Genomic DNA, 27,225 nt, shown 5'->3' on the forward strand with positions numbered 1-27,225 from the left:
GCGGCTCGCGCCCGTCTCTGGAGCTCCTTTAGGCAGCGCTCTTAAAACCCCTCTCCTCGCGCACCAGGAAACACAGAGGCAAGAAAACGTCTCTTGCCTCCTCAGCAGGTGCAGCCTTTTCCCCGGACTCCCTCCCGGCTAGCCGTGGCGCACTAACCCCTTCGGGCTATGTTCAAGCCGCCAACCCCAGTCCTCTCCCTGAGCTCCGACCAAGTGTACGAGTTTTGAAGTGAAACAGTTGTAGATTCAAATCGCAGCTTTGTGACTTAAGAGATGAGGGACTAGGGGAAGTTTCTCCCCTTTGTCGAGCCACACACATCCACAATCTAGAATTGCTGGGTCTGTTATCATGCTTAATCTTTACCACAAACTGTCCTTCATAGGATTGTGGTTAAGATTAAAGGAGATAACAGACGGCTTCATGCAAAGGAATGTCTCAGTGAATTAAAATTTCGGGGGAAGCGCAAAAAATTTTAAAGAAAAACCCACCATTTTCTCAGACCGAAACTTGATGCCGGTGAGTCCATAATTGGACAGGTCAAACCAAGGTCTCCTGTGCAATAAACAACAACCTGCTACATGTTCTGTAAGGTCTGTGATATTATAAAACTGGCAGGCTCTTATGAGAGGTTGAGGTAAGCAAAAAAAATGGCCCTCCTTTCTCCATTAGAGTTCTGAGCCAATAAAAATATAGAGAAAAAGTGTTAAAAAATGTAAAAAGAGAGGGGGATCACCTATAAATTAATAGAGCCTTGAGGGACATACCAATCAATTGCAACGTATGGAATAAATTGTGATGTTAATTCACAGTAGTTTTTTGAGACTCTAAAGAGCATTTGAAACTTACTGATATTTGACATTATTAAGGAATTGCTGTGATAATAGTATTGTAATTATGCCTTTTTATATCCTTCTCTTTTAGAGATACATACTGAAACATTTACAGTAAAATGATGTCTGAGTTCAAAATACTGGTGGAGAGTCAAATGGTTGAGAGTGTAGATAAAACCAGATTGGCCATAAGTTAATGGTAATTGAAGCTAGGTAGGTGATGGGTTCATGGTATATTCTTCTTCTAAGATTACATATATTTGAAATTTTCCCTAAAAGATCTTTTTAATAAGGAAAAAAATATCACCTATCTACTGATAAAGATGAATTTGGAGAGCGTGGCTTAAATGTGCCACTCATGGGCTTCCTGCTGAGCCCCTGAATTAGGCAGAGGTAAGCCCTGAGCAATCACAGGTTTCTTGGTGAATCCAGCCTGTTAGAATACCTCACAGTGGTACTAAGTCTGGGGTTTTGAGTTCAGTTCCTATGCAGTCTCTGCTTTGTCTTTGCCCCAGTAGCCCCTCAAAGCTCAATCAGCCATCTTGCAAATGTGAGCTGGTAGATACCAGGGAGATGAAGCCAGGATAGCAGCCCAGTACAAATCCATCCTCATCCTTATCCTTGGAAAAGAATTCATATCACATGCCGTGATACGAGGAGGGTAGGCAGAGAGGCTCCGTAGTGTCATTTTTGTGCATGCAGGTGGTAAATGGAAACTATTAATCAGAGGGAACTCTATTGCATAAGAAGAAAAACAGGAGTACTTAATTTGTAGAAATAAAAGAGTAAAATCTGCATTTTAGAGAAATGTGTACCAGCCAGAGAGGCCTCATGGGAAGAAAGAATAAAACATAGAAAGGAAGCCAGCAGAGCTGTGGAATATTTTATCTTTTACCACAAAAGAAATGAACCAAGAATACAGGGGAAGAATACAAAAGAAATGACCCAAGAATACAGGGAAGCAGAGGGTCCTACTGAGACTGTATTGTATATTCATAATCTGTGATTGCCCTGGCAATGGGTCCTTCATCTCATGGTGATGGCATTACAGTAAGACACGCCACAGTAATTAGTATCAGAGCTACAGGTGGTCAAGTTAGCTCCATTTTGGGAGAAGGCCTGAGAAGAAGCTGGACAGGATCAGCAACTAACAAATAAAATGAGGTCTTGAAGGAAAGAACTTTGAGAGATTTACCAAATAACAGATTTGAACCTGATACCCTAGAGTACTTCTAGGTATGGTGCGTTTCCTATTGACTTTGAGGTTGGTGCAGATAATAAACCATCTAGTGGCATGTCCATATTGTCCCACCTTTCAACCTGATGGCGTTTCTCTCTGAAATAATCTGAACCAAGAGAAAGAGGAAGCCCATTCTCCAAACTACTGTGTATTAGTTTGACATAGAAACAATTGCAATCTCCTGATAATTTGATTAACCTCTCTACCCCAGGAGATTAGGCCAGGCAAGAGGACAGGGTGCCAACAACGTGACCATAAATAGGGTATAACCTGGTCTCCACAGAGACCATAGCAACACAACTCAACTTTCCACTCTGAGATGGGTGCTCTTGACTAGAACAGTGACCAGCACAGAAAATGTACTCATTATCTGGGAGTGAGCATCGTTTATTGCTGTTTTTATTTGGCTGTTTCCCTTCCTCAATTTCAGGTATATGAAACAGTTGGACACAGTGGCACCACCTTGCTAGCAGAAGTGTTTCTGCCTATTCCTGAAACTACTGTTGTCACTGGAAGAGCTCCCACTGAAGAAGTGGAGTTTAGCAGTAACCAGCATGTGACACTGGACCACGAGGGAGTTGGCAGTGGTATGGAAAGCCTCCATGGCTAACGGATTCAGGGTCAAATTTGAACATATCTTTTTTGTCACTTATCAGACAAGCAGACAATTATAAAATTGCTATCAGAAAAGTTAAAGCAATAATCATATACAATTTTTGGCAAAGTCATTTTTATATACTATGGGTGGCCAGAAAATTCATATAACTCTGCAAGTGTAAAGTAGTTTTACCGTGTGAATTAAGGGCCTTTAGATTGCCTTTAACACCTTAATTCAACTTCTAGGAATCTTTCCTAAGAAAACAATTTGAAATGAAGACAAAACTTTGTGCATAAAAAAAAATGTACCTCACAGTGTTATTTGTAAGGCTGAAAAGTTTGAAATAAATAATAGGGAGATTATTAAATAATATTCTCTCTTATCTCCTTCTACAATTCTGATTAAATATATGATGGACCGTCTCACTCTGTCCACCATGTTTTTTAACCTCTCTTAAATATACTTGACATCTCTTTTTTTCACTTTTATATTCTGTGCAATTTCTTTAAGTCAGTCTTCCAAATCATGAATTCACTTTTTGGCTATGTCCAGTCATTGAAACTCATCACTGCGTTTCTTGTTTCAATGATTATATTCTTCACCTCTAGAAATTCTATTTAGTTTTTTACAATCAGTTCTGACAACTTTTTGTCCTTTTCTGACACTCTCGATCATTTCTTTTATTAATTCATTCATTTATTCTTTAAAACACATTAAAATATTTTTCAATATTCTGTATCTGATCATTCCAACACCTATCTGCTTATTGGTCTGATTCTGATTCTGTTTCCTCACATGCCTGGTGATTTTTTTTTTATGAGAGCATATCTGGAACTTTATCATCAAGAATTCTTTGAGTCTCTAAACTGATCACCAGTCTAAAAGTCTGGAGGCTTAAGCTTTTAGTTCCAGCTCTGCTACTGACAAGCTGTGTGATCCTAATAATCATGTAACCTCTTTGAATATCATCTTCCTCATTCATAAAATGGATCTAACAATAACACCCTTAATGTTATATAGGGTTATTCTGAAGATCAAGATGGAGTGTTCAGTATGAAGGAAAGATCTTTGAAAAACACAAAGATGCTGTTATAGGGTTAACAGTGGTATTGTTTTTGTGTTAAAAATATTAATTGGAACTCCCCAAAGCATGAAGTTGCTATATTTCATGCTTGAAAATCTTTACTTCCTTACTTGATTAAATGCCCTGCCCCGAGACTTTTTTTTATCACTAATGTCCAATCAGTGAGGACCAAATCAGTGAGGCTTTACCGTCGCTACAACAGCTGAGCAATAGCATCTGTGGAGTAGTCAGCGTTTCCCAGGCATGTCTGAGTCTTTGCAAGTGTTGCCTCACTTAACATGCTGTTCCTTACTCCAGGCACACTCTGACCTTACGGCCTTTGCCTTTGTTCCTTCTGCCAAGAAGCCTCTTTCACAAGATACCTACATGCCTCACTTAGCTTTCTTCAGGCCTTTATTCAAAAGTGACTTCTCATGGGCCCTCCCTGGCCACCCCGTCTGAAAGTTCAACCCCTGCCTCCTCCAAACACACATTTTCTATACACCTTCCCTAATTTGTTTCTCTTTTGCATTTATCACTCTCTAACATACTGCCCATGTCTCTTATCTTCTTATAACCTGTCTCTCCTACTTGAATGTAAACTGCATGAGAACAGGGATTCCTATCAGTTTTGTTTCTTTACTGCTATCTTTGTGACCAGAATAGTGCCAGCATGAAGTAGGAGCTCAAAGAAGTATCTACTGAATGAATGAATAAATGAATGTCTTCACAGTAATCCATAAAAGGGGATACTTTATGTTCCCTATTTTATACACAATGAAACAAAGGTTCAGAGAAGTTAAGTAATTTGTCCACACAGCTGTCAAGTGGCAGAACCAGAATATACATGCAGTTGGTCCCACTCCAAAGTGCATCGTTTATTATAATGCCTACACTCTGCTGTCAAGAGATAGAGCCAAGTGGCCGATGGTGAGCATCATTCCCTGAAGGAGTTCAGTGATATTGATTTGAATTATGTGTTCCATCCCCACCACTCCCATCCACTCTGTTCCATTTGTCTACTTTCTGCTTTCTTACTAGTACTGGGCTCACTCCCTCTTTCTAAACAACATCCTATTTAATCTACTGTTTCCCCAGGAGTACCCTTCTCATTTGAAGCTGATGGTAGTAATCAACTGATTCTAATGACCTCGGGGAAAGTGTCCAACAGTGTGGCATGGGCCATTGGAGAAAATGGGATTCCTTTAATTCCTCCATTGTCACAGCAGAATATTGGATTTAGAAGGTAATGTATGGCTAGAATAAGCTGATGAGCAATGTCGGCATTGGCATGAACAATATCCAGTGGGGAAAATCTTGCAATATCACATTCTTTCCTTTTATTGTTATGTCCCAGTATTTTCAGGGTTTTTTTTTTTTTATTAGTAAAGCACTTTACCTTATTTAATCTTCACCAATTAACTGTGAAGTATTCTTTTCCCAATTTCACAAATGGGGAAAGTGCATTAGCACATAGCTGTATAGATCAATATTTGGCCCTCAGTAAAGGTTCATTGTAAATGATGATTGGTGTGGAACCTTCTGATTATATGAAAGTCCCTATTCTCAGCCCCCTTCCTTGATTGCTAGCCCTAGGTTTCTACTCAGAACAGCAGAAAGGGACTCTGGGCCTCACTAGTTCACTCCAGATGGACGGGCCCTCTCTCCTTGTGGTTGATGCCTGTCCAGGCTGCCTGGACTGTGTCTTGCTTCTGTCTTTCCCCAATAGATGTGTCTTGAGTGGATCATCTTACCACTGATGTCTCAATTGCCTCCATAAAATAAAAGGACTTATCTTGATCACCAAGAAGACACTTCCCAAGTCAAAGACTGTCATTTTCAATGTGTGGGAAAACAGACTGGGGCTGGTTTTGTTCCCTTTACACCCTCTCCATCCAGTGCAAATGCTTGTATTCATGCGATAAAAACAACAAGGCCTTTCTCAGGCAGGACTCTGGCAGCATTTCCAGTGGAGGCTCGTTTATGTCTTTGAATATAAGCCTTTTGCATTTGTCTCATTGAGTTTTATGCTGGAGAAATTTCCTGGGGGTGAAAGCTCCAGCTCCTCAGGAGAGGAGGTAAAACACTGTGAGTGATGAGAGATGCAGCCCTGTTGATAAAGCCTCAACTCATAGAGGGAAACTACCTCAACATAATAAAGGCCATATACAACAAATGCAGAGCAAACATCATTCTTTTTCTTTTTTTCTTTTTTTTTTTTTTTTGTGGTACATGGGCCTCTCACTGTTGTGGCCTCTCCTGTTGCGGAGCACAGGCTCAGCGGCCATGGCTCACGGGCCCAGCCGCTCCGCGACATGTGGGATCCTCCCAGACCAGGGCACGAACCCGTGTCCCCTGCATCGGCAGGCGGACTCTCAACCACTGTGCCACCAGGGAAGCCCCAAAGATCATTCTTAATGGTGAAAAACTGAAAGCATTTCCTCTAAGATCAGGAACAAGACAAGGATGTACACTCTCACCACTATTATTCAACATAGTTTTGGAAGTCTTAGCCATGGCAATCAGAGAAGAAAAAGAAATAAAAGGAATCCAAATTGGAAAAGAAGAAGTAAAACTGTCACTGTTTGAAGATGACATGATACTATACTTAGAGAATCCTAAAGATACCATCAGAAAACTACTAGAGCTAATCAATGAATCTGGTAAAGTTGCAGGATACAAAATTAATGCACAGAAATCTCTTGCATTCCTATACACTAATGATGAAAGATCTGAAAGAGAAATTAAGGAAACACTTCCATTTACCACTGCAACAAAAAGAATAAAATACCTAGGAATAAACCTACCTAGGGAGACAAAAGACCTGAATGCAGAAAACTATAAGACACTGATGAAAGAAATTAAAGATCATACCAACAGATGGAGAGATATACCATGTTCTTGGATTGGAAGAATCAACATTGTGAAAATGACTATACGACCCAAAGCAATCTACAGATTCAATGCAATCCCTATCAAATTACCAATGGCATTTTTTATGGAACTAGAGCAAAAAAATTTTTAATTTGTATGGAGACAAAAAAGACCCTGAATAGCCAAAGCAGTCTTGAGGGAAAAAAACAGAGCTAGAGGAATCAGACTCCCTGACTTCAGTCTATACTACAAAGCTACAGTAATCAAGACAATATGATACTAGCACAAAAACAGAAATACAGATCAATGGAACAGGATACAAAGCCCAGAGATAAACCCACGCACCTATGGTCAACTAATCTATGACAAAGGTGGCAAGGATATACAATGGAGAAAAGACAGTCTCTTCAATAAGTGGTGCTGGGAAAACTGGACAGCTACATGTAAAAGAATGAAATTAGAACACTCCCTAACACCATTCACAAAAATAAACTCAAAATGGATTAGAGACCTAAATGTAAGACTGGACACTATAAAACTCTTAGAGGAAAACATAGGAAGAACACTCTTTGACATAAATCACAGCAAGATCTTTTTTGATCCACCTCCTAGAGAAATGGAAATAAAAACAAAAATAAACAAATGGGACCTAATGAAACTTAAAAGCTTTTGCACAGCAAAGGAAACCATAAACAAGACGAAAAGACAACACTCAAAATGGGAGAAAATATTTGCAAACAAATCAACAGACAGGGCTTCCCTGGTGGTGCAGTGGTTGAGAGTCCGCCTGCCGATGGGGGGGACACAGGTTTGTGCCCCGGTCTGGGAAGATCCCACATGCTGTGGAGCGGCTGGGCCCGTGAGCCATGGCTGCTGAGCCTGAGCATCCGGAGCCTGTGCTCCACAACGGGAGAAGCCACAACAGTGAGAGGCCCACGTACCACAAAAAAAAAAAAAAATCAACCGACAAAGGATTAATCTCCAAAATACATAAACAGCTCATGCAGCTCAATATTAAACAAACAAACAACCCAATCCAAAAATGGGCAGAAGACCTAAATAGACATTTCTCCAAAGGAGACATACAGATGGCCAAGAAGCACATGAAAAGCTGCTCAACATCACTAATTATTAGAGAAATGCAAGTCAAAACTACAGTGAGGTATCACCTCACACCAGTTAGAATGGGCATCATCAGAAAATCTACAGGCAACAAATGCTGGAGAGTTTGTGGAGAAAAGGGAACCCTCTTGCACTGTTGGTGGGAATGTAAATTGATACAGCCACTATGGAGAACAGTGTGGAGGTTCCTTAAAAAACTAAAAATAGAATTACTATATGACCCAGCAATCCCACTACTGGGCATATACCCCCAGAGAAAACCATAATTCAAAAAGACACATGCACCCCAATGTTCATTGCAGCACTATTTACAATACCCAGGACATGGAAGCAACCTAAATGCCCATCAACAGACGAATGAATAAAGAAGATGTGGTACATAGATACAATGGAATATTACTCAGCCATAAAAAGGAAAGTAATTGGGTCATTTGTAGAGACGTGGATGGATCTAGAGACTGTCATACAGAGTGAAGTAAGTCAGAAAGTGAAAAACAAATATCGTACATTATCGCATATATGTGGAACCTAGAAAAATGGTACAGATGACCGGGCAGGGCAGAAATAGAGACACAGTTGTAGAGAACAAATGTACGGACACCAAGCGGGGAAAGTGGCAGGGGGTGGGGATGGTGGTGTGATGAATTGGGAGATTGGGATTGACATGTTTACACTGATGTGTACAAAATGGATGACTAAGAAGGACCTGCTGTATAAAAAAATAAATAAAATTAAATTCAAAAAAATAAAATAAAATAAAGCCCCAACTCAACCAAGGTGACCACACTGGCCCCCTTGGAACTCAGTCATGTCCAAAGTCGGTGCTTAAGTTGGTTGCATAAGTGTTTATTTTTTCTCTTTTATTTTAGCTACAAGTGGTCCCCAGTTATCTGGGAGTTGAGGCCTTCTGGGCATCCTGCACCAGATGCAGAGGCACCTGTCACTAGTCTGGATCAGGGACTCAGGACACTTTAACACACTGGGCAGAGTTGTAGGAATGCAGGGTCAGAGTTGCATTCCTTCTATTTATACTTCTTTTCTCCCCCAGTTTTACTGAGATATAACTGACATATAACACTGTATAAGTTTAAGATGTACAACATAATGATTCGGTATTTGTACATACTGCAAAATGACTATCACAGTAAGTTTAGGTAACACATCCATCACCACACATAGTTATAATTTTTTCCTTGTGATGAGAAATTTTAAGATCTGCTATCTTAGCAATTTCCAAGTATACAATAGAGTATTATTAACTGTAGTCACCATGCTGTACATTAGATTTCCAGAACTTATTCATCTTATAACTGGAAGTTTGTACTCTGGAGTCCCTTCATCCATTTCTCCATCCCCCTCACCTCTGGCTCCACCAATCTATTCTCTGTTTTTATGAGTTTGTGTTTTTTAGATTCCACATAGAAGTGAGATCATCTCACTTAGTATAATGCCCTCAAGGTCTATCCAGTTGTTTCAAATGATAGGATTTCCTTCTTTTACGGCTGAATAATATTCTATATATGATATATATATTATACATATGTATCATATTTTATTTATCCATTCATCCATTGATGAATGGTTGTTTCATCATTCATCATCATTGTTAGGTTGTTTCCATGTCTTAGTTATTGTAAATAATGCTGCAGTAAACATGGGAGTGCAGATATCTCTTCGGGATACTGATTTTGTTTACTTTGGATATATCCCCAGTTGTGGGATTGCTGGATTATATGGTTGTTCTACTTTTCATTTCTTGAGGAGCCTCCATACTGTTTTTCATAGTGGCTGCACCAATTTCCATTCCCACCAATAGTGCACAAGGGACTACCTTTTTTTTCATATCCTTGCCAACACTTGTTTTGACTTGTCTTTTTGATTATAGCCATTCTGACAGGTGTGACGTGATATTTCATTATAGTTTTGATTTGCATTTCCCTGATGATTAGCGATGTTGAGCATCTTTTCATGTGTCTGTTGGCCACTTGTACGTCTTTTTTGGAAAAATGTCAGTTCAGATCCTTTGCCCATTTTAATTAGATTATTTGTTTTCTTGCTACTGAGTTGTATGAGTTCCTTATATTTTTGGGATATTAACCCCTTATTAGATGTGTGCTTTGAAAATACTTTCTCCCACCATTCAGACTTCTTTATTATGCTTATAACATATTTAATAGTAACCATCAAGTAAAGAAAAATGTCAAAAGTCCTTCCTTATGATCAGACTTTCTCTCATAGGGAATAGCCTCCTTAAGCAGTGCTGTCCCTGGGATTTTGTGGTCTTAATGCAAACTGCTCTGTGATAAAGTCGGTCTCATGGAATCAACTTTCATTTTCAGCGCTTTGAAGAGAGCAGATGCCATCTCATCTATTGGCACATCAGGACTGACAGACATGAAAAAGTTGGCCAAGTGGGCAGCAGAGTCCAAGCTTGACCCCAATGACCCCAGCAATGCCCCTTTGATGCAGCTCATCTCGGTAATGTGGCAGGAGATCTGGACACGCACCACATCTCCACTTGGTGTGATAATAACAGAAATGGCTGGGCCTTGACACACATTTTCTTTCCCACATGTTCTCCTGCGCAATAGTGTTTAAGAGCATGAAGCCTGGGTTGAATGACAGGTTTAAACTTTAGCTCTGTACCTACTGGCTGTGAAGGCAAGCACTCATGCCCCTAAGCCCTGTGATGCCCTCACAGTGTTGTCAGGAGGAAATGAGCTGCTGCGGATCAACATCTAGCTGGACACATGGTCAGTGTACGGTCAGCATCAGCTGCTACTGTTGCTGTTACTCTTACCTCTAACCTCTGTAAAGCCCCTAAAGAAAGGTTTCAATTTGCCCCTTCCGTGGAGAGACACTGAACCCAGACATTCAGGGTTCCTTGCTCCACATCCCACAGATGGTAAGGACACGGCTCCAAGTTGATGTGATTTCAGGCCCTGTGCTCTTTCCATCATACTTTGAAGGGCTGATGGGGCATTTTCAGAAATGGTGGTTTTGTTGGTTTTCTTGTTGGATGATTAATTAGATTACCTTTTAGGTTTCATTGAAGTGTCTTTGATATAAATTGCTTGTATCTATCATAACATTCAAAATTCTTTCTTCAATGAATTTGGAAATAAAATGGAACATTAGTCAGTAAATGATTTCTCTTGGTAACAAATACAATTGCTTTTACTCCCAAGTTCATAATTCCCACAAAACCTAATAAACAAGTAGATGATCCAGAAAGTGGCCATAGCAACACACTCCGTGATCACGTTTCTTAGTTCAAGTCCATCAGTAGGGTAACTATAACCAGGATGAAAACTTTCACTTCTCCCCTAGTGATTCTAAGATAAGTCCCAAAGCAAGCTTTGGTTTATTCTAACTTTTATCTTCATAAAATCTCCTTCCCACATGATACTTAGTGCATGTTGATACTTAGAGAACTATTAGAAAGAATAAATTATCTTATTGAACCAAAACATTTCTTGCATAATTGGTGAATGAGTTAAGTCCCAATATATGTCTTCATTGTTTCAATTTTGTTTTATTAATTAAAATGAAAATATCCACCTTAAAAAAAAAAGAATAGGCCATATCACCTGAAGTGTAGCCTATTTCATATAAAGCTTTCAAATGATTGATATGTTTCAATGACTAGCTTTAAACTGACAATAATATAGTGCATATGTCTCCTTCATTTTTTTTTTTCTTTTTAACTATTTGCTTCCCGTAGAAGGACAAAACACAGAGTTTGCCTTCCTGACTGGCCTCTTTTTTATGAGCCAGGATTTTCACAGCAGTATCACCTTTCCCATCGCAAAGCTCCATCAGATCTCTGCTCCCTGAAGAGAAGCAGAGATCTGCCCAGGAGGAGGTTGCAGCTGGCAAAGCACCCAGCAGAGGAACAAGCAGACACCTGGGCAGAGTGCAGCCCACACCTGCTAGTCTCTCAGTGGTGCTGAAGCCGCACTTTCTGTACCAGGGTACAGGGGCATCCGAGGCTGGTGATTGGGTCCATCTCTGGTTCACTTTTCTCAGTGACCAAGGCCATGAGGTGCTGTGCAGGGACAGGAGAGCATGGCTGTAAAGCCAAGTGAAGCTGATCAGCCGACTCTAGGGCTTTTATCTACATTTGTGCATAAATAAAGTCCAAAAGTTATATTTTAAAAATATTTTAAAATATATTTAAAATGTTAAAGTGTAAAAATATTTTAAAAATACATTTAAAATACATACACTTTATATACATTATGTATGTGAATAGTCTTATTTGCAGTAGGCACTTGGTAATACACTGATATAAATCTCATATTTTTCAGTCTGTATATTTTCATGACAACTGTTAGAGGAGCGTGCGTACCAAAAATGAACCTTTTAACTTTTATTTCTCTGGAAAAATGATTCATGATACTTTTTATAGCTACTAAATGAATATTAGTAGCTATAAAAGGCAGAGTAGCATCTGCCTCATTACCATGATATTTTAGTGTATTTTCTCTTTAAATGAAATGATGGATGTTTCAAGTCTCTCTGCCTAAAACTGTTAAAACGTCATTCCCAAAAGCTCAGTGCCAAGTTTCTTTGGATGAAATCTGCCTGTTATCTAGAGTTTTGTATTTCTTGGTTTTTATAGGTTGCTACCAGTGGTGAATCCTACATCCCTGATTTCTTTCGACTGGAACAGCTACAACAGGAATTTAACTTTGTTTCAGATGAGGAATTAAACAGATCCAAACGATTCAGGCTTCTTGGTCTTAGAAGCCAAGGGGTGCCAGAATTCCGAAATTATAAACAAATTCCAATGTATGACCGAGAAATTATGGAAAAGGTATTCCAGGTGAGAAATTGGCTTATTTTATTATTAATAAAATATCTGCTGTGCCATTTGGTATACTATTATGTATGTATTTTGTTGTTGTTGCTATGTTCTCAGTAGCAATATTAGTTCCTCTTTTGTAGTACTTTACATAACCTTCCCATTATTTTTCTTGAATCCAATGTTTAAATAATATCTTTGTCTCAGTATGATGACATCTAAACTAGGAAAAATTAGAGTTGTAGGGTTGAAGAGTCTCTTAAGTGTTAATGTGGCAAAGGATTGTGCCTTAGTCAGGAATTCAATGCCATTTTAATCCAGTAAGTATTTACTAAGCACAAAGCACAGTGGTAAGCACTGCAGGGAAAATTAGGTGGATAGGATTTGAGCAGCCTTGGCGTGGGGAGCCAGGAAGGAAGTGGGGAACAGTGCTGGGCACCCTAGACAGGCAGCAGGATGCACAAAGGCTTGGCAGAGGAGGGAACATGGCGGGCATGGGAGCAGTGAGCCTTTGAGGAGTTATAGGTAATAGGCTTGTGTATATGGGGCAAGCCAGTGAAAGCCAGACAAGTCTGTGTTTGATGAGGTAAAGGGAGAGCCGTTAGAAGTTAATACCAGAACTGTATGATTTTTCACGCAGAAATTATTCTGGGAGGTATATATTTTGGGTTATTTGGTTCTTTATCTTAGTTTGGACTTGTGATTATGTGATAAAAACCCAATTTGAACTAGCTTATGAACGAAGGGGAGTTTATTAGATAACGAAATCACAAAATAGAGTTAAACATCTAAAACATGTGAATGACAGGAGTTCATCTGCATCTCAAAGACACCCAACTACTGCCAGGCCCCGTCACCATCCTATCTGGGCTTTCCTTGGTATGGTGACTTCATTTTCCCCCATTGTAGACAGATTTCTCTATTTGATCACTTGGTCACCAGTATCATCCAAGTTCACATCTAGTAGCCTCAGCCAGGAGGGAGAGGTGTGTCCTCTTGTCCCGAGTTTAAAAATCTTGGGGACAACTTTTGAGCCACCCAGCCTGGGTTAGGGGCCACCCTGGGCATTCAGCTGTGACCAGGGAAGGAGTGAAGGGGAACATGGCATCTCCCTGGGGACCCCATGGAATTTTATTGATAGAAAAAAGAGAAAAGTGCAGCGGCCTAAGAAGACAAAGCCAAAGGCAGCCATTCCTCTCCTTCAAGTAGGTGACCCAAGTCAGCTGCAGCCAGACGCTATTTACTATTTCTGTAATTGCTTTACTTGAAATATCAAAGGCAAAATTTAAGCAGGGGCTTTGGCCCTGCTTAATTGTTTGGGTGAGCTTAGCATCTTGTTTGGGTGAGCTTATCATCTTGAACTACAGCGACTCTACTACCTCTATTTCTTTCTGCATGAACATTGTAACTTGTAATTACAGATTTCTCTTCTACTTATAAGGCAGTTCAATCAAGTAACTCCAAATCCTGGATACTGCATCAAAGATCAATTCTGAACCAAAAGTTCAGAAGGAACCAGAAGGAACATTTAGAACCATAATTTGTGACAAACCACATGTGATAAATAATTCTCTAATCTCAAAAAGGGCATGAGAGAGTACTAGTATTTTAAAATCATAAAAGTATGGCTTCCTTTTAATTTTAGGACTATGAGAAACGGTTACGAGACAGAAATGTAATTGAAACCAAAGACCACATAGATACCCACAGGGCCATGGTAGCCAAGTACCTCCAGCAGGTAAGGAAAACCATTTTAAACAGTCCTCGTAGGGGAAGAATAGCCAACATCCTACGGTTGGAGGGAGGTCTCTATTCTTAACCCCTGTAGGCTTATTTTCTCATAATTACAGATTAAAATTGATTAACAGCTATCTTCAACTCTGGAACATGGTTACTTGGTTCTCCTTTGTATTAGTTTGGACACATGATTATAAGTGATAAAAATCCAATTTGAACTAGCTCAGGAACCAAGGGGAGTGTATTCGATGAGGAAACACTGAAAACACTAGGATGTGTCTCAGTTTATTATCAGTGGTTATCTTAAGAGGGGGTATGATTACAAGGGACTTAACTTTCTAAGTCATGATTTTTTTTTAATATTTGAATTTTTGCATCTTATTACCTTTGTAATAAAAAAAAGTTTTATAAATGACATACTAACTACCCTTCTGCACTAGAAAGTCAAAATATCCTTTTGTCCTTCCTTCCTTTAATTTAACTTATAAGAAACGCCCTAGTGGCTAGAGTACATTTTTCTCATCCGGTTGATCTACCCTGTAGCTCATGTATGAAAAAAAAAAAAAAGAATATTTATGACATTTAAGAGGTCCTCTATTTAAAGAATAATTAGGTAGCAAGTCAGTTTGAATAGGGGAAGAACTTCAGAATCAGTTCTGAAGTGTTTGTGCTTCGAGACGGGTCCTACTTTTTGTAGTTGTTCATTCATTCATTCAGCTAAATTTTACGATCTTATCTGCCAGGAATTTTCCCAGGTCCTGAGAATACAGCAGAGAATAAAATAGAATCCCTCTGCCTTAGGGATCTTATGCTAGTGAGGATAGCTGGATGATTTACAATAGGAAGAGGTCAGAGCTGAGAAGAGTAAAGGTGGTCTGGAAAGCTGCACTGAGGTGACATTAGAGCAGTGAAGTGTGCGTTCATAGAACAAGAACGTTTTAAATAAAACATATTTCTTTCCTCAGGTTAGAGAATCAGTGATAAATCGTTTTCTAATTGCAAAACACCATTTTCTTCTTTCGGATTTGGTAGTAGAAGAAGAGGTTCCCAATATCAGGTAAAAAAAAAAAAAAAAAAAAAAAAAAAAAAAAAAAAAAAAAAAAAAAAAAAAAAAAAAAAAAAAAAAAAAAAAAAAAAAAAAAAAAAAAAAAAAAAAAAAAAAAAAAAAAAAAAAAAAAAAAAAAAAAAAAAGAGAGAGAGACCTTTTTATTATTTCTTTTAAAATTATTTGTATTGTATTATATTAAAAATTTCGTGTAAATATGTTTATCAGTGTATGGTGTGCATTTGGGCCCCCAGTAATACCGGAAACTGGTAAAGCCTGATTAACGCCTAATGTTACACTAGTTGGAGTGTTTCTGTTAGAACAAGTCACACGAGATCCTCTCCATCACATCCAGTGGACCCCGTCTCACCTCCCAGCACCTCCAAGTGAACTTCACCAGCCTTGGCTATCTTCTCATTCCAGTCACATGAAGTTTTGACAGCATCCCCTCCAGCACATCATCCTCCTGCTTTCCTCACCTCCCTATGCCGGGGTCTCCTTTATTCTCCCATCACAGGGCAGTGGGGGTGGCTGAGAACTTGCCCACTGAGATTCTGGGTGGCATGGAGAGGTCTGGTTCCAGCACCACAGCTGGGAGACACAGAGCTGCCATGTGTTTGGTGAGGGGCAAGGACATCAGGGAAAAATGGATATTTACATAGAAGTTGGGAATTGACTGTGTTTAATTGCTTGATTGTATCCCTATCATTTAGAATAATCCTCAGATGGTCTCAACTCGAGGTGCATGCATGAAAGATGAAAGACAACTTTCTATACTGATGGGCTTGCACAGTCTATTAACTTCATGACCCTCCCTGTGATTAAATCTCTTGGTCTCCTGAAAAGGTCATTTCCTGTGCATGTACTTCCACTCCACCATCAAGTTGGCAAGGAGACAAAAAACTGTGCAATCCGTGGCAGCCCCTTCTTTTGGCTTTGCCTCCATCCTCGTACAGAAGGGAGGCTGTGCCCACGTAAATTCATGCAAACCCTCTCTCTTTATTCCAGGCCCAGAGTCCAGTCATTGAATGTTTGTTTGTTTGTTTTTCAGTCATGAAAATTACACTTTAGAATAGATGATGATTTTTCATGCTGTTTTTCCATTTCTTTTTTCTTTTTCTTTTTTCTGCTTTACTTTCTGCATTAAGTTCTGAAGGCTCAGGGTATGTTCTTCCTTCTTTTAATTCTGGTTTGTTCTTGGCTTTAAATTAAAATGTTTCTGTATATAATGGTCCCAGCCACCAAGATGCTCTCAAGCTGACTGTTAGGGAGGCAGCAAAGTCTCACGATAGGAGGCACCTCTCTGAGAGGGAGAAAGTATTGAGAAAAGAAGGGATGTGCCATGTCATGAACCCCCCGCAAAGGTTTCTCTCTGAGGTCCCCAAGTTTGGGTTAGGTAGCTGTCCTGGCAGAGGGATTAAGAAGATGGGCTGTAATTTGTAACAACGTGGATGGACCTTGAGGGCATTATGTTAAATGAGATGAGTCAGACAGAGAAGGACAAATACTATATGATTCTCACTTACACGTGGAATCTAATAAACCCAAACTAATAAAAACCGAGACTAGAATGTTAGTCAGTAGGGGCTGGGGGTGGCGGAAGCTGGGGAGATGTTTAAGGGTACAAACCTGTAACCAGTAGATAAATCAGTCCTGGAGATCTAATGCACAGCATAGTGATTATAGTCAGCAGTACTGATTATAAACTTCAGAGTTACTAAGAGACTAGATCTTAATAGTTCTCACCACAAAAAAAGAAATAATAATTATGTGAAGTGATAGATAGAGGTGTTGCTTAAAGCTACAGTGGTAACATATTGCCATATATAAATGTATCAAACCAACACATTGTACACTTTAAACGTATACAGTGTTATATGTCAATTATATCTCAATTAAAATAAAAAATAAGTTAAAACTTACAGTAAATCAAAAAACAGAGATTTGCAAAAATGTAAAACAGTGTCACTCTCCTCGCACTCTTTGTTTTGGAAAGGATAGTTATTTTTCATAATTTTATATCATGTTAACAGGTAATGGGCTTATTCTTGTCTTAAATGAGTTAATGAATAAATATATGTAAATGTTAAAAGAAGCAGCTGGGCTGTGTAGTCAGGGTGATCTGATATTGAACCCCAGCTCCCTCTCCTCCTGTTTAGCAAATTCTATCACCTCTTGGAGCCTCCAGTTTCTTCATATGAAAAATGGGATAAATATACGTGTAAGGATTAGAAATATTATACGTAAGGCACCTAGCACTCTGCTTGAACCAGAGAAGTGCTGGTAAATGGTGGCTCCTCTGCGCTCTGTGGGACAGAAGACCCTGGGAAGCAACTGGGAACAACAGCCCCCGGAAGCCCCTTGGAGCCATCGTCTCCCCGGCTGGCACATGTCTCTTGGAAAGAGGGCTCCAGTCCAGCAGGCCGCCTGGCCAGCTCTGATACCCACAGGGAAGTAGAGCAGCGTGGGCGCTGCCAGCCCGAGGCCAGCTCTGCACCGCTGCCTTTGTTCTGTGGCTCTTGTTTGTTCTGTGGCTCTCGGGCATAGTCATTAACGTCAGCTTCCTGATACGCAGTCACAGTTGTGTTTCTGTTTAGTCTTTGGGGCAGAATTAAGTAAGTTATTTTCTCCATGGCCCTTTCTCCCCCGTGATTCACTGCGTTGCTTTCATCTTCCAGGAAGTGTTAACGGAGGTCATCTCAGTGAGAGGAAGAGAGATGTGAGAGAAGGATCCCCCTGCTCCCCCTCCCTTCCTCCTGTCTCCACCCCCTCCTTTCTCCAACATAATCACTGGCATCATAATCATTGTCATCGTCCCAACAGTCACTATGTTAGGGCCTCTAATGCTAGACCAGTGCCAGGGTGCTCTGTATACACCTCCTCACAAAGTCCTCTCAACAACCCCATTTTACAGATGATGAAACAGAGACTTCAAGAGGTGAAATAATTTGCCCAAGGTGAGCAGGATTCACACCTAGTTTTGCCTAACTCCAGAGAGTGAGGTATCCCTGGAAGGGCCTGAGAAGGCTGTAAACATCAGCTGCCATGTGAATGCAGCAGGCTAATGAGGGCTCCAGGGGCCCAGGAGAGGGAGACCCCCTTCGGGCTGATGCGGCTGGGCCTCTGGGGAAGGGGAAATACTGGCCCTGCAAAGTGGTAAAACTGCAACCGAGTGGGTGGATGAGGAGGGAGGTGGAAGGAGGCATTCAGCGTGCAGGATTGGCATGAGTGAAAGCAGACAGTAGGAGAGCACAGGCCACGTTTGAGGGGCTGGTGGATAAGCAAGGCAGAGAGCAAGCAGGAAGTGCAGGGAGGGACCAGAACATGAGTTTCATCCTCTGATTGGTAGCAGTTAAAATGAATGTTAATAATCTACAGAGTGGGCTCTCCCCCATCTTGGGAGAACTTCTTGACAATTTCCACCCTCCTTAAAAAGACAAGGAGCTTTTCAGGGGCTTGTGAGGGACCTTGGGGCAGCGTTTGGGAAGTTGTCCCAAGACTTTCCAGATCTTTCTTTTCCCTGGCATCCTAATCTTGATCTGTAATCATTAGCATTTTGGGCCTGAGCCTTTTCAAGCTGGCAGAACAAAAACGACCACTGAGGCCAAGGAGAAAAGGTCGGAAGAAGGTGACAGCCCAAAACCTGTCCGATGGAGACATAAAGCTGCTGGTGAACATTATCCGGGCTTATGACATTCCAGTGAGGAAGCCAACGACCAGGTGAGAGCCCTCCCAACAGCCCTGGGATGGAATGTGCAGGATCCAACCTCTTTAGAGCATGTTCACTCTCGTTTTTAACATAGTTGCTACTCTGTGGGGGCCGAGGGCAGGGATGGCGGGGAGCAAGAGGGTTCTTGATGAACAGGGCCCTGTTGGTTGCAAGTAACAGAACCAAATCAGTCAGTTTAGGGTAAAGAGGGGATTAATTGGGAATATCTCATAGAACTCAAGAACAAGAGGTACAGCCAAACTACATGGTAGACAGTAAAGATTAAAATGGGCTTCTTCAGAGGCCCCATTGTTTCTCTCGCTTGCTTCCCTCTGTGGGTTTGCTTTATTCTTCTCCGTGTGATGGAAGTGGTCCATCCTGTCAGGGTACCACCCACCAGGTGTCAGCTTCCCAGGAGTGAATCTGAAGGTCCCAGCTTGGGTCAGGTGTTGATCCATGTCTAGTCACCTACAGTCAGAGAGGCAGGTCACAAGGACCTGTCCTGAAGATGGGGGACAGTTCTCAGAGAAGTGGGTGAGAGCTGGGCAGATACCCAAAAGGTGTATATTCTAGATTCTGAAACATGTGTTTGAGCACAAAACTGTGACTTCTCTTATCTGCTCAGAGAAGTGAATTATGTCTACTGTATTTCATTACATCAGGGCAATGGGGAGCCCCTCACCATAGGTAAGGTGAGCCAAAGTTTCTTATCCCCTTAGAGAACAGAGATGGAAGGACCAAGAATTACTTCTCTTTGCTGGTGCCCTTGTCAATGTCATGAGGGAAACTATAATTTAGTGTGCATTCACCGTGTTCTAGGCACTTTCATTTATATTATTTCACTTACTTCTCACTATTATTACTGTGTCCATTTTACAAAAGGGAAAATGGAAATGAAGGGAGTGTAAGTGGCTTGCCCAAGGTCATCCAGCTCTCTGATCACTGAAGCACACCCTGCTAGCCTCTGGCATCTTTTGTCCCTAGGGTCTTCCCTTTAAATTATCCACCCCCTATTATTTTGCCCTACTTTATTTTTCTGCTGACTAACTCTTCCACCCATTACAGAACATCTGATCACCACCAGCTATTCTCAGTGTTTTGTTATATGTAAATGTCCATTTAAGCTCTTGAATCTGTGCCATAGCATTGCTTCCTTAAGCCACACAGCCCAACGTTCATCTTGATTGCATTAAAGTTTAACTGTGGGGTGAAAAGCTGTTTTTTTTAAAAAGATATGTAGGTGTTTCTCTTATTTTTGGTTTGCATGAAGTTTTTTAAGAGTTAAACCATTTCATTCAAATAATTACAGGGAAGCATAGTTGATCCTATATGTTATACATTTCAGTGTAAACTCATCAAGTCAGTTCAAATATCAACTCTTGCACTAAACCCAGGCAAATCTTAACCTTCTGCCCTTGCAACTAAACTAAATAGGATTTTTCAACTCCTCTGCACTCTTATGGCCCATGCCCACCCCTCTAGTCTAACATATATCCCACTATATTGTGATTATTTGTTTAGCTAGTTTGAGCCGAAGTTTATCTTATTTGCCTTTGCAGCCCCAGTGTCTAACACAGGGCCTAAAGTATAGTAGGTACTTAACAAGTGTTTGTGTAACAATGTAATTGACAGTGTTCCAAAGAGGAAAAGGTTTTCTCTGGCAGCTGTTGTGTTAAATGTTCTACTTTCATTGCCTCATAGTTTGTCTGAAACCCTTTCTGTGAAAAGGTAAAACAGTCTGGTGGAAAAAGATAACTTGTACTTTGCTAAGCAAATGAATGTGAAATACTTGGCAAACCATAAAATTCTAAACAAATAGGCAGGGGCTTCCCTGGTGGCACAGTGGTTAAGAATCCGCCTGCCAATGCAGGGGACACGGGTTCGAGCCCTGCTCCCGGAAGATTCCACATGCCGCAGAGCAACTAAGCCCGTGCGCCACAACTACTGAGCCTGCGCTCTAGAGCCCACGAGCCACAACTACCGAAGCCCGTGCGCCCAAAGCCCGTGCTCTGCAACAAGAGAAGCCTCTGCAATGAGAAGCCCATGCACCGCAACAAAGAGTAGCCCCCGCGCCCTGCAACTAGAGAAAGCCCACACTCAGCAACAAAGACCCAATGCAGCCAAAAATAAATAAATAAAATAAATTTATTAAAAAAAAAAAAGAAAAACAAATATGCAGGTGGGTTGTGGGGATGAGGGGGAAGGTATCTGGGAGAGGATCTCTGGACATGACCTTCATTTCTCCCTTTAAGAATGGCAGCTCAAAAGGGAAAGAGGGCAAGACTCATAGATCCTAACTCAAGCTAGGAATCCCTGACCGCCTTTCCCATTGATGCTTGGCAGGCCCAGAGAGAGATGTCTTACCTGGGATATATAGCTCATGTTTACTGGAGAGTGCATGTTCAAAGAAAATACAGTGGGAAAGGACCAGAATTGGATGGAGGCAGGGCAGGCTGGTTAGGAAGCTCAGGATTCTGCTACCTGAGAGGGATTGAGGTTCTCAATTACGGGGGTAAAGGCACCCATGAGAGAGCAGAGAGAAGAGGTCCCTTTCCTCTATTCCAGCCAGACATGCAGGCCTATGGATGAAAGTTGGGAAGGCTCTCGTAATCACTAGGTGACTGAGGAGGAGCAGAGCATGCAAAAAGACTTCTGGAGCATCAACAAGCTTAGAGAGTATGTCTGTCACCATGGCCACCAACACCATATATCTTTGGAGAAACCGTCTGCAAAGTATATAATTAGACTTTCCATGTCATTGATTTCTTTCATACATTTTCTCTCCTAGCAAATTCCAGCAGCCATCGAGATCTTCAAGGACTTTCAGCGAAAAGCATGCTGCTTCCCCAACCACACAAAGCCCAACCCACAGTGCTGACCACCCCCTTGGCCAGGTGAAATACCCCAGTGCTGGATCTCCACTTAGAATCTTGCCCCTTCTATTTTTAAGAATTGCCTAGAAAGTTCCTAGTCTGTTTTCTGCCTTGTTTTCTTTGGAAACACACCATTTAGAAATATATTTTACCTCTGTTAGGATCAAAATAATTCTACTGTTACAGATTCTTTGTTCTTGATTCTAAGGTTTTAGTACGTCCTTTTGTAGAAGTTTCATTTCAGCGAACAATTTGCCATACAACTACAGCTGAAGGTCCAAACCCCAGCTGGAATGAAGAACTCGAACTTCCATTTAGGTAAGCATATTTTCCTCATTCTACAAGTGACTCCAATCAAGAATAAAATGGGAAAATATCCAACTTCCAAAAGTTGGGTTCATTGTTGGGACACCCCACTCCTCTCCAGGCTCTGGCTTCTTACAGCCCAAACTTCCCAGTCCCTCAATCCCACAGCCTCTACACTGTTTTTCTTTTCTTCCCCATCTCCCCAACTCTGGAAGCTGTAAGTAATTTTGAAGCTCCCTAGTTCCCATAAATTAAGCTTTCTCCCTCGTCAGAAATACATAGGCATTTAAAATTTTTGATTAAATGATTTTACATATTTGAAAGACTCTTTATTTCTTGCTTCCTGGGTTGAAGCAACCCAGGAATTATCTAGTCTAGTGCTCTACTTTTATAGAAAATAAACTAAAACCTAAAGATGAAAAGTGACTTGCTTAATGCCAAATAGTAAATTAGAGACTGAGCAAGGGTTAGAACTACTTAAGTCAGAAGGGAGAAACAGATACCACTCTTATACATAGTACAAGCAAAAAGACTGAGAAAAGTTAAAGGCAAATGCTCAGCACAATAGATGCGGTAGCCTGGTCTTGAGCCATGCCATGGAGAGGCCTGCTTGGGCCAGGCTTGGCTGGACTGAGAGCAGGTGATGTTATAGGAGATGAACCTCACCCCTACCTTGCTTTACTTATCTGTGGGGAAAGTGAGTGGGAAGCAGGGACCATCCAACCAGCAACATAACAACAGGTTTATGACCAGGGAATGGTCTGACAGAGAAGCACCTTCCAGAGCCCAGTTGCTTAGGAAGTCCACATACCAGCACCAATATCAGCTGGAGACCTTGTATGTAGCCAGCTGGCTCCTTGCAAAGCTCACCATGGTTGGGAGATGATGTGACACTCACCAGGACAAGCCAGCAAAAGGGTTTGTCTCTCTGCCCGGAGCCTGCAGTCTACTGCCTTGCCATTTGAGTATAGGTACTACCTTAGAGGGTCTCTGTGCTACAGAAATCCTTTAAATGAGACAACTGCCATTAGTCCTCCTATCTATGCTCATATTCAGGTATTTTTCCAGTTTGGACATTTGAGTACTCATTATTTCTCTTTTGCTCTTTTCATGCTCCCTGATCATGGGTGCCCATTTGCAGGGCCCCCAATGGGGATTACAGCACCACCAGTTTGCAGTCAGTGAAAGATGACGTGTTCATCAACATTTTTGATGAAGTTCTATATGATGTCTTAGAGGTAAGTTCACGTTTTTGAGAAAGATGTCTGTATTCATTTTCCTATCCTCTACCCATTGTGCTAAGTCCTGTCAGGGAGGAGAAAATTTCCCCTTAACGCTTGTGTGCTCTTTTGGCTGGTCTAATAATTAAATTGACACAAGACAGATTAACAGGGGAAAAATAAACAACTTTTAATTTTGTATGTACAAAGGTCTCATAGATATACGATCTAGGAAGTGACCAAAACAGACAGCTTTTATACCTTTTAGACAAAGAAACAATAGATTTGTGAAGAATTGACAAGACATAGATGTTTGGTTTGGGCTAAATTAGTAAAGAAGTAACAAGGTTTGTTTGTACAGCCTCCTCAGCCCTGGATTCCCTGTCTCTGGTGATAAGGATGTCTCTCTACCCCCAGGTGCAGGGAGGGCACCTTTCACACAGGAGATTTCTTTCCTGCTTTCTGCAGACAGAGGAGGGTCAGAGTGTTCTTGCACCAGCTGCTTTTCAAGTAACTTGAATTCAAAGTAATCCATATGCCACTTTGGCACATTTGGGGGCAGCCTGCCCTGAGCCCCATCAATCCCAAAATTTGGAATGTTTGAAACCTGACATGTATAAACGGGGAAAGAAAGAAGGGAGAAGGAGAACCAGTTTTTTTCATTTTCAACTTGACTGTCTGCTATGATCCAGGAATTGTACTAGGGGCTTTTTATACATTGTCTTAATTTTAAAATACCCCTACAAAGTAGATTGTGAAATTCCCAATTCGTTGATGAGGAAACTGAGGTTCAGAGAAGTTAAATGACTTTCCTAGGGTCACAGAACTATTAAGTGTCTTAACCAGAATGTGACTTACATCTGTTTAACCTAAACCTACCGGGCTTTCAGCTAAAATCCTGCTGCTTTCCTACTTCCTATCCGGAGTTGTTAAACAATTATCACTTCCTACCCCTCCTTTAGGATGACCGTGAAAGAGGAAGTGGAATCCACACCCGTATTGAGAGACACTGGTTGGGATGTGTGAAAATTCCATTTAGCACGATATATTTCCAGGCAAGGGTAAGCATCAAAAGTAAGAATTTCACAGGAATAGGGAACTGCTCTATCCATTTTTCCTGTTAAAAGTTTCTTTGTGGAAGTATACCCTTAACACTGAGAGAACCTATGTGCAAGGCCACTATTGGAAAGATAAAAATCACTATATAAAGCCATTGATCTTCTGTCATATTTGCATGACTTATTAAAACATCTATCTTCCTTACAGTTAGTAGTTAATGTACAACTTTGCCAATCTGAGAATCTTTTAACTTTTAAATGAAAGTGAAGAAGGCAGGACAAAGTAGAAACTTGTCAAAAATGACAAAAGTGGAGTGGATAGAAGCCTGAAAATAACTTGAAGAAAACAACCAGGCCAGGTGATGGCCCATTTTAATCAAGTGCTTTAATGTTTCCAGAGTCCTCACTATTTCAAAATTGAAAAATCGTTGGTAGCGACTTGCTCAACTAAAATACCACTCTTCAGAGTTTAACAATTTTGCTTAAGGGGATCCATTAGGTTAACAATTCTTGAATAGCACAGTAGCTCTAATCTGAGACAGTTAAAGATTCTGAAATGGCTTTAATATCCCAGTATTAAATCCATAGCAACAGGAGGCTTTGAGCAAAAGACTGTTGATCTCACACAGCTACAAGAGGAAACAGTTTAAATCCACATGTGATGACCACATAGAGCAAATGCTACCTGGGTCACAGTCTCAAGCAAGGCCAAGGACAAAACTCAAGTGTGAGAGGCTTGGATTGGTTGGAATTTCAAGAATCATTTGGAATTGCAATCCTCCCTAGACCAAAGGGACTGTCTACAGGTGATGCTGCAGCTATATGCGTGCCAAAAATTTTACATTTCCCTCTTCGAATAGATTTGAAATGAAAAAAATTTTAAAGAGCACATCATTTTGCAAATCAAACTGCCCATGTTAGTTGACATCACATTTGGAAGGGTACTCAGAAGTAATTACTCCAAACTCCTTCTTGATAAATGAATCTCCTTTACTATATCCTAGTAATACCCATACTCTCTAGAAGTAGGGACCTTACTGCCTCATAAGGTAGCTTGCTCTCTTTACAATATCTCTGTCATAAATTTCTTCTTTAAACTGTGCCCATCAGCTAAATTCCTCCCTGGGACCCCCATTCATAGGTCCTGGTTTGGAGCTACACAAAACAAGGAGACTCCTAATTTGGTAATAATAGTAGGAATAACTATATTTATCAGGTGCATATTATTGATGTATACCATTTCTAGCTAGTTTATATGTCACCTTAATTAAACCTCACAACAGCTCAATAGACATTATTATCCCCATTTTATAGATGAAAAAACAGAAGCCTAGAAAGGTAAGTAACTACTCAAATCCCAAAGTTTACAGCAGATCTGGGATTCACCTTTTACCAACTTCCAACATTCTACATTGGCTTATCCTTAAAGAAGGAGATTGGTAAAATTAGAGAGACCTATTCAACTTCTGAGTTTATACATCTCAATATTGCTTTTGAGAATGATTTTATCACATTTGTCATTTTAAAAGTTTTGCCTGATTCCAAAGCTCATGCTCTTAAACGAACCGACAGGGCACATTTGACAATATCTGGAGACGTTTTTTGGTTGTTGCAACTAGTAGGGGTGCAACTGGTATCTAGTGTATTGAGGCAGGGATGCTGCAAACACCCTACAACGCACAGGACAGCTCTCCATAACAGAGTTCTCTGGCCCCAAACATCAACAGTGCCCAGGGTGAGAGACTCTGTCTTAAATTCTTACACTTCAACTATTTGGAGACAGTGTCCATTCCCTCCTGGCTCACCTATCTGTTCTACAGACCAGATGTGCCCAGTTATTTCAGCTGTACTTTATACGGCGCTGTATTTATATTCTTTTTCTCCTTGTACCCTCTCATCTGCCTGGGTACATACAGGCTTTGGGGGAACTCCACCAATGTAAAGAGGAAAATAAATAAGAGCTTCCTTCATTCCTCTCTAGAGGGCATATTCACTGAAATAAAAATTGGATTCTCTGAAAATCTGTGAATTTCAAAGTCTAGCCCTGAGTAGTTTTCTAGTACTAGACAGTCTTCCATAAACTTACTGTTGCTTTGACTACAAAGGAGTAAAAACTTCTGCCTTTTTGAACCTCTACATAATTTAGGTCATTTTATGTAAGAGGCTTGTAATTCGTTCAGCCTACATTTATTGAGCACCTCCTGTGTACACAAAACACTGTGATATACTGGAGATGGATGATACAAAAAAGAGCACAATACAGATTCTATTTGCAAAGAACAATTATCTAAAAGAACATGATAAATATGCACACAACAGTAAAGTCTGGCAGAATGTGTCAATGCAATAAATGAAAGAAGCAAGTTATATGTAAGGCTGGTGGAGATGAAACAAATCCCGAAGGAGATAATATCTGACCTGAGCCTTGAAAAATGATTAAAATTCTAAAAGGTGGAGATGGGAAGCTGAGGCATCCCAGAAAAGGGGACTGGCTGCCAGCTAACACTTACTGAGCACTTAGCACAGGACAGGCATTTTTCTTAGTGTTTTACATCTATTAATCCATTCAGCATACATAATTACCCTACAAAGTAGATACTAGTATTATCTCCTTTTTACAAATGCACAAGCTGAGTCACTTTGAGTTTAATTCAGGATTTGAACACAGGCAACCTAGTGTTGGAATCAACTTGCATAACTAGCATATGTTCCACTTGAACCAAGCAAAGAAGGCAGGGAAAG

At 40.6% G+C, this 27,225-nt stretch overlaps 1 protein-coding gene across 1 annotated transcript in view; it reads left to right on the top strand.

Annotated features, from left to right (window-relative positions):
• Positions 1-27,225, top strand: part of CC2D2A (coiled-coil and C2 domain containing 2A) — a 139,567-nt gene that overhangs the window by 88,000 nt on the left and 24,342 nt on the right. The window contains exons 17-27 of the mRNA XM_007464071.1: positions 2,502-2,658; positions 4,831-4,978; positions 10,068-10,206; positions 12,353-12,556; positions 14,181-14,273; positions 15,238-15,329; positions 18,870-19,037; positions 21,815-21,920; positions 22,108-22,217; positions 23,347-23,443; positions 24,388-24,486. Of these exons, the coding sequence (XP_007464133.1) occupies positions 2,502-2,658; positions 4,831-4,978; positions 10,068-10,206; positions 12,353-12,556; positions 14,181-14,273; positions 15,238-15,329; positions 18,870-19,037; positions 21,815-21,920; positions 22,108-22,217; positions 23,347-23,443; positions 24,388-24,486 (1,413 nt within the window). The remainder of the gene's footprint in view (positions 1-2,501; positions 2,659-4,830; positions 4,979-10,067; positions 10,207-12,352; positions 12,557-14,180; positions 14,274-15,237; positions 15,330-18,869; positions 19,038-21,814; positions 21,921-22,107; positions 22,218-23,346; positions 23,444-24,387; positions 24,487-27,225) is intronic.

Source organism: Lipotes vexillifer, unplaced genomic scaffold (assembly GCF_000442215.2).
Source record: "Lipotes vexillifer unplaced genomic scaffold, Lipotes_vexillifer_v1.1 scaffold1653, whole genome shotgun sequence".
Classification (NCBI taxonomy): domain Eukaryota; kingdom Metazoa; phylum Chordata; class Mammalia; order Artiodactyla; family Lipotidae; genus Lipotes; species Lipotes vexillifer.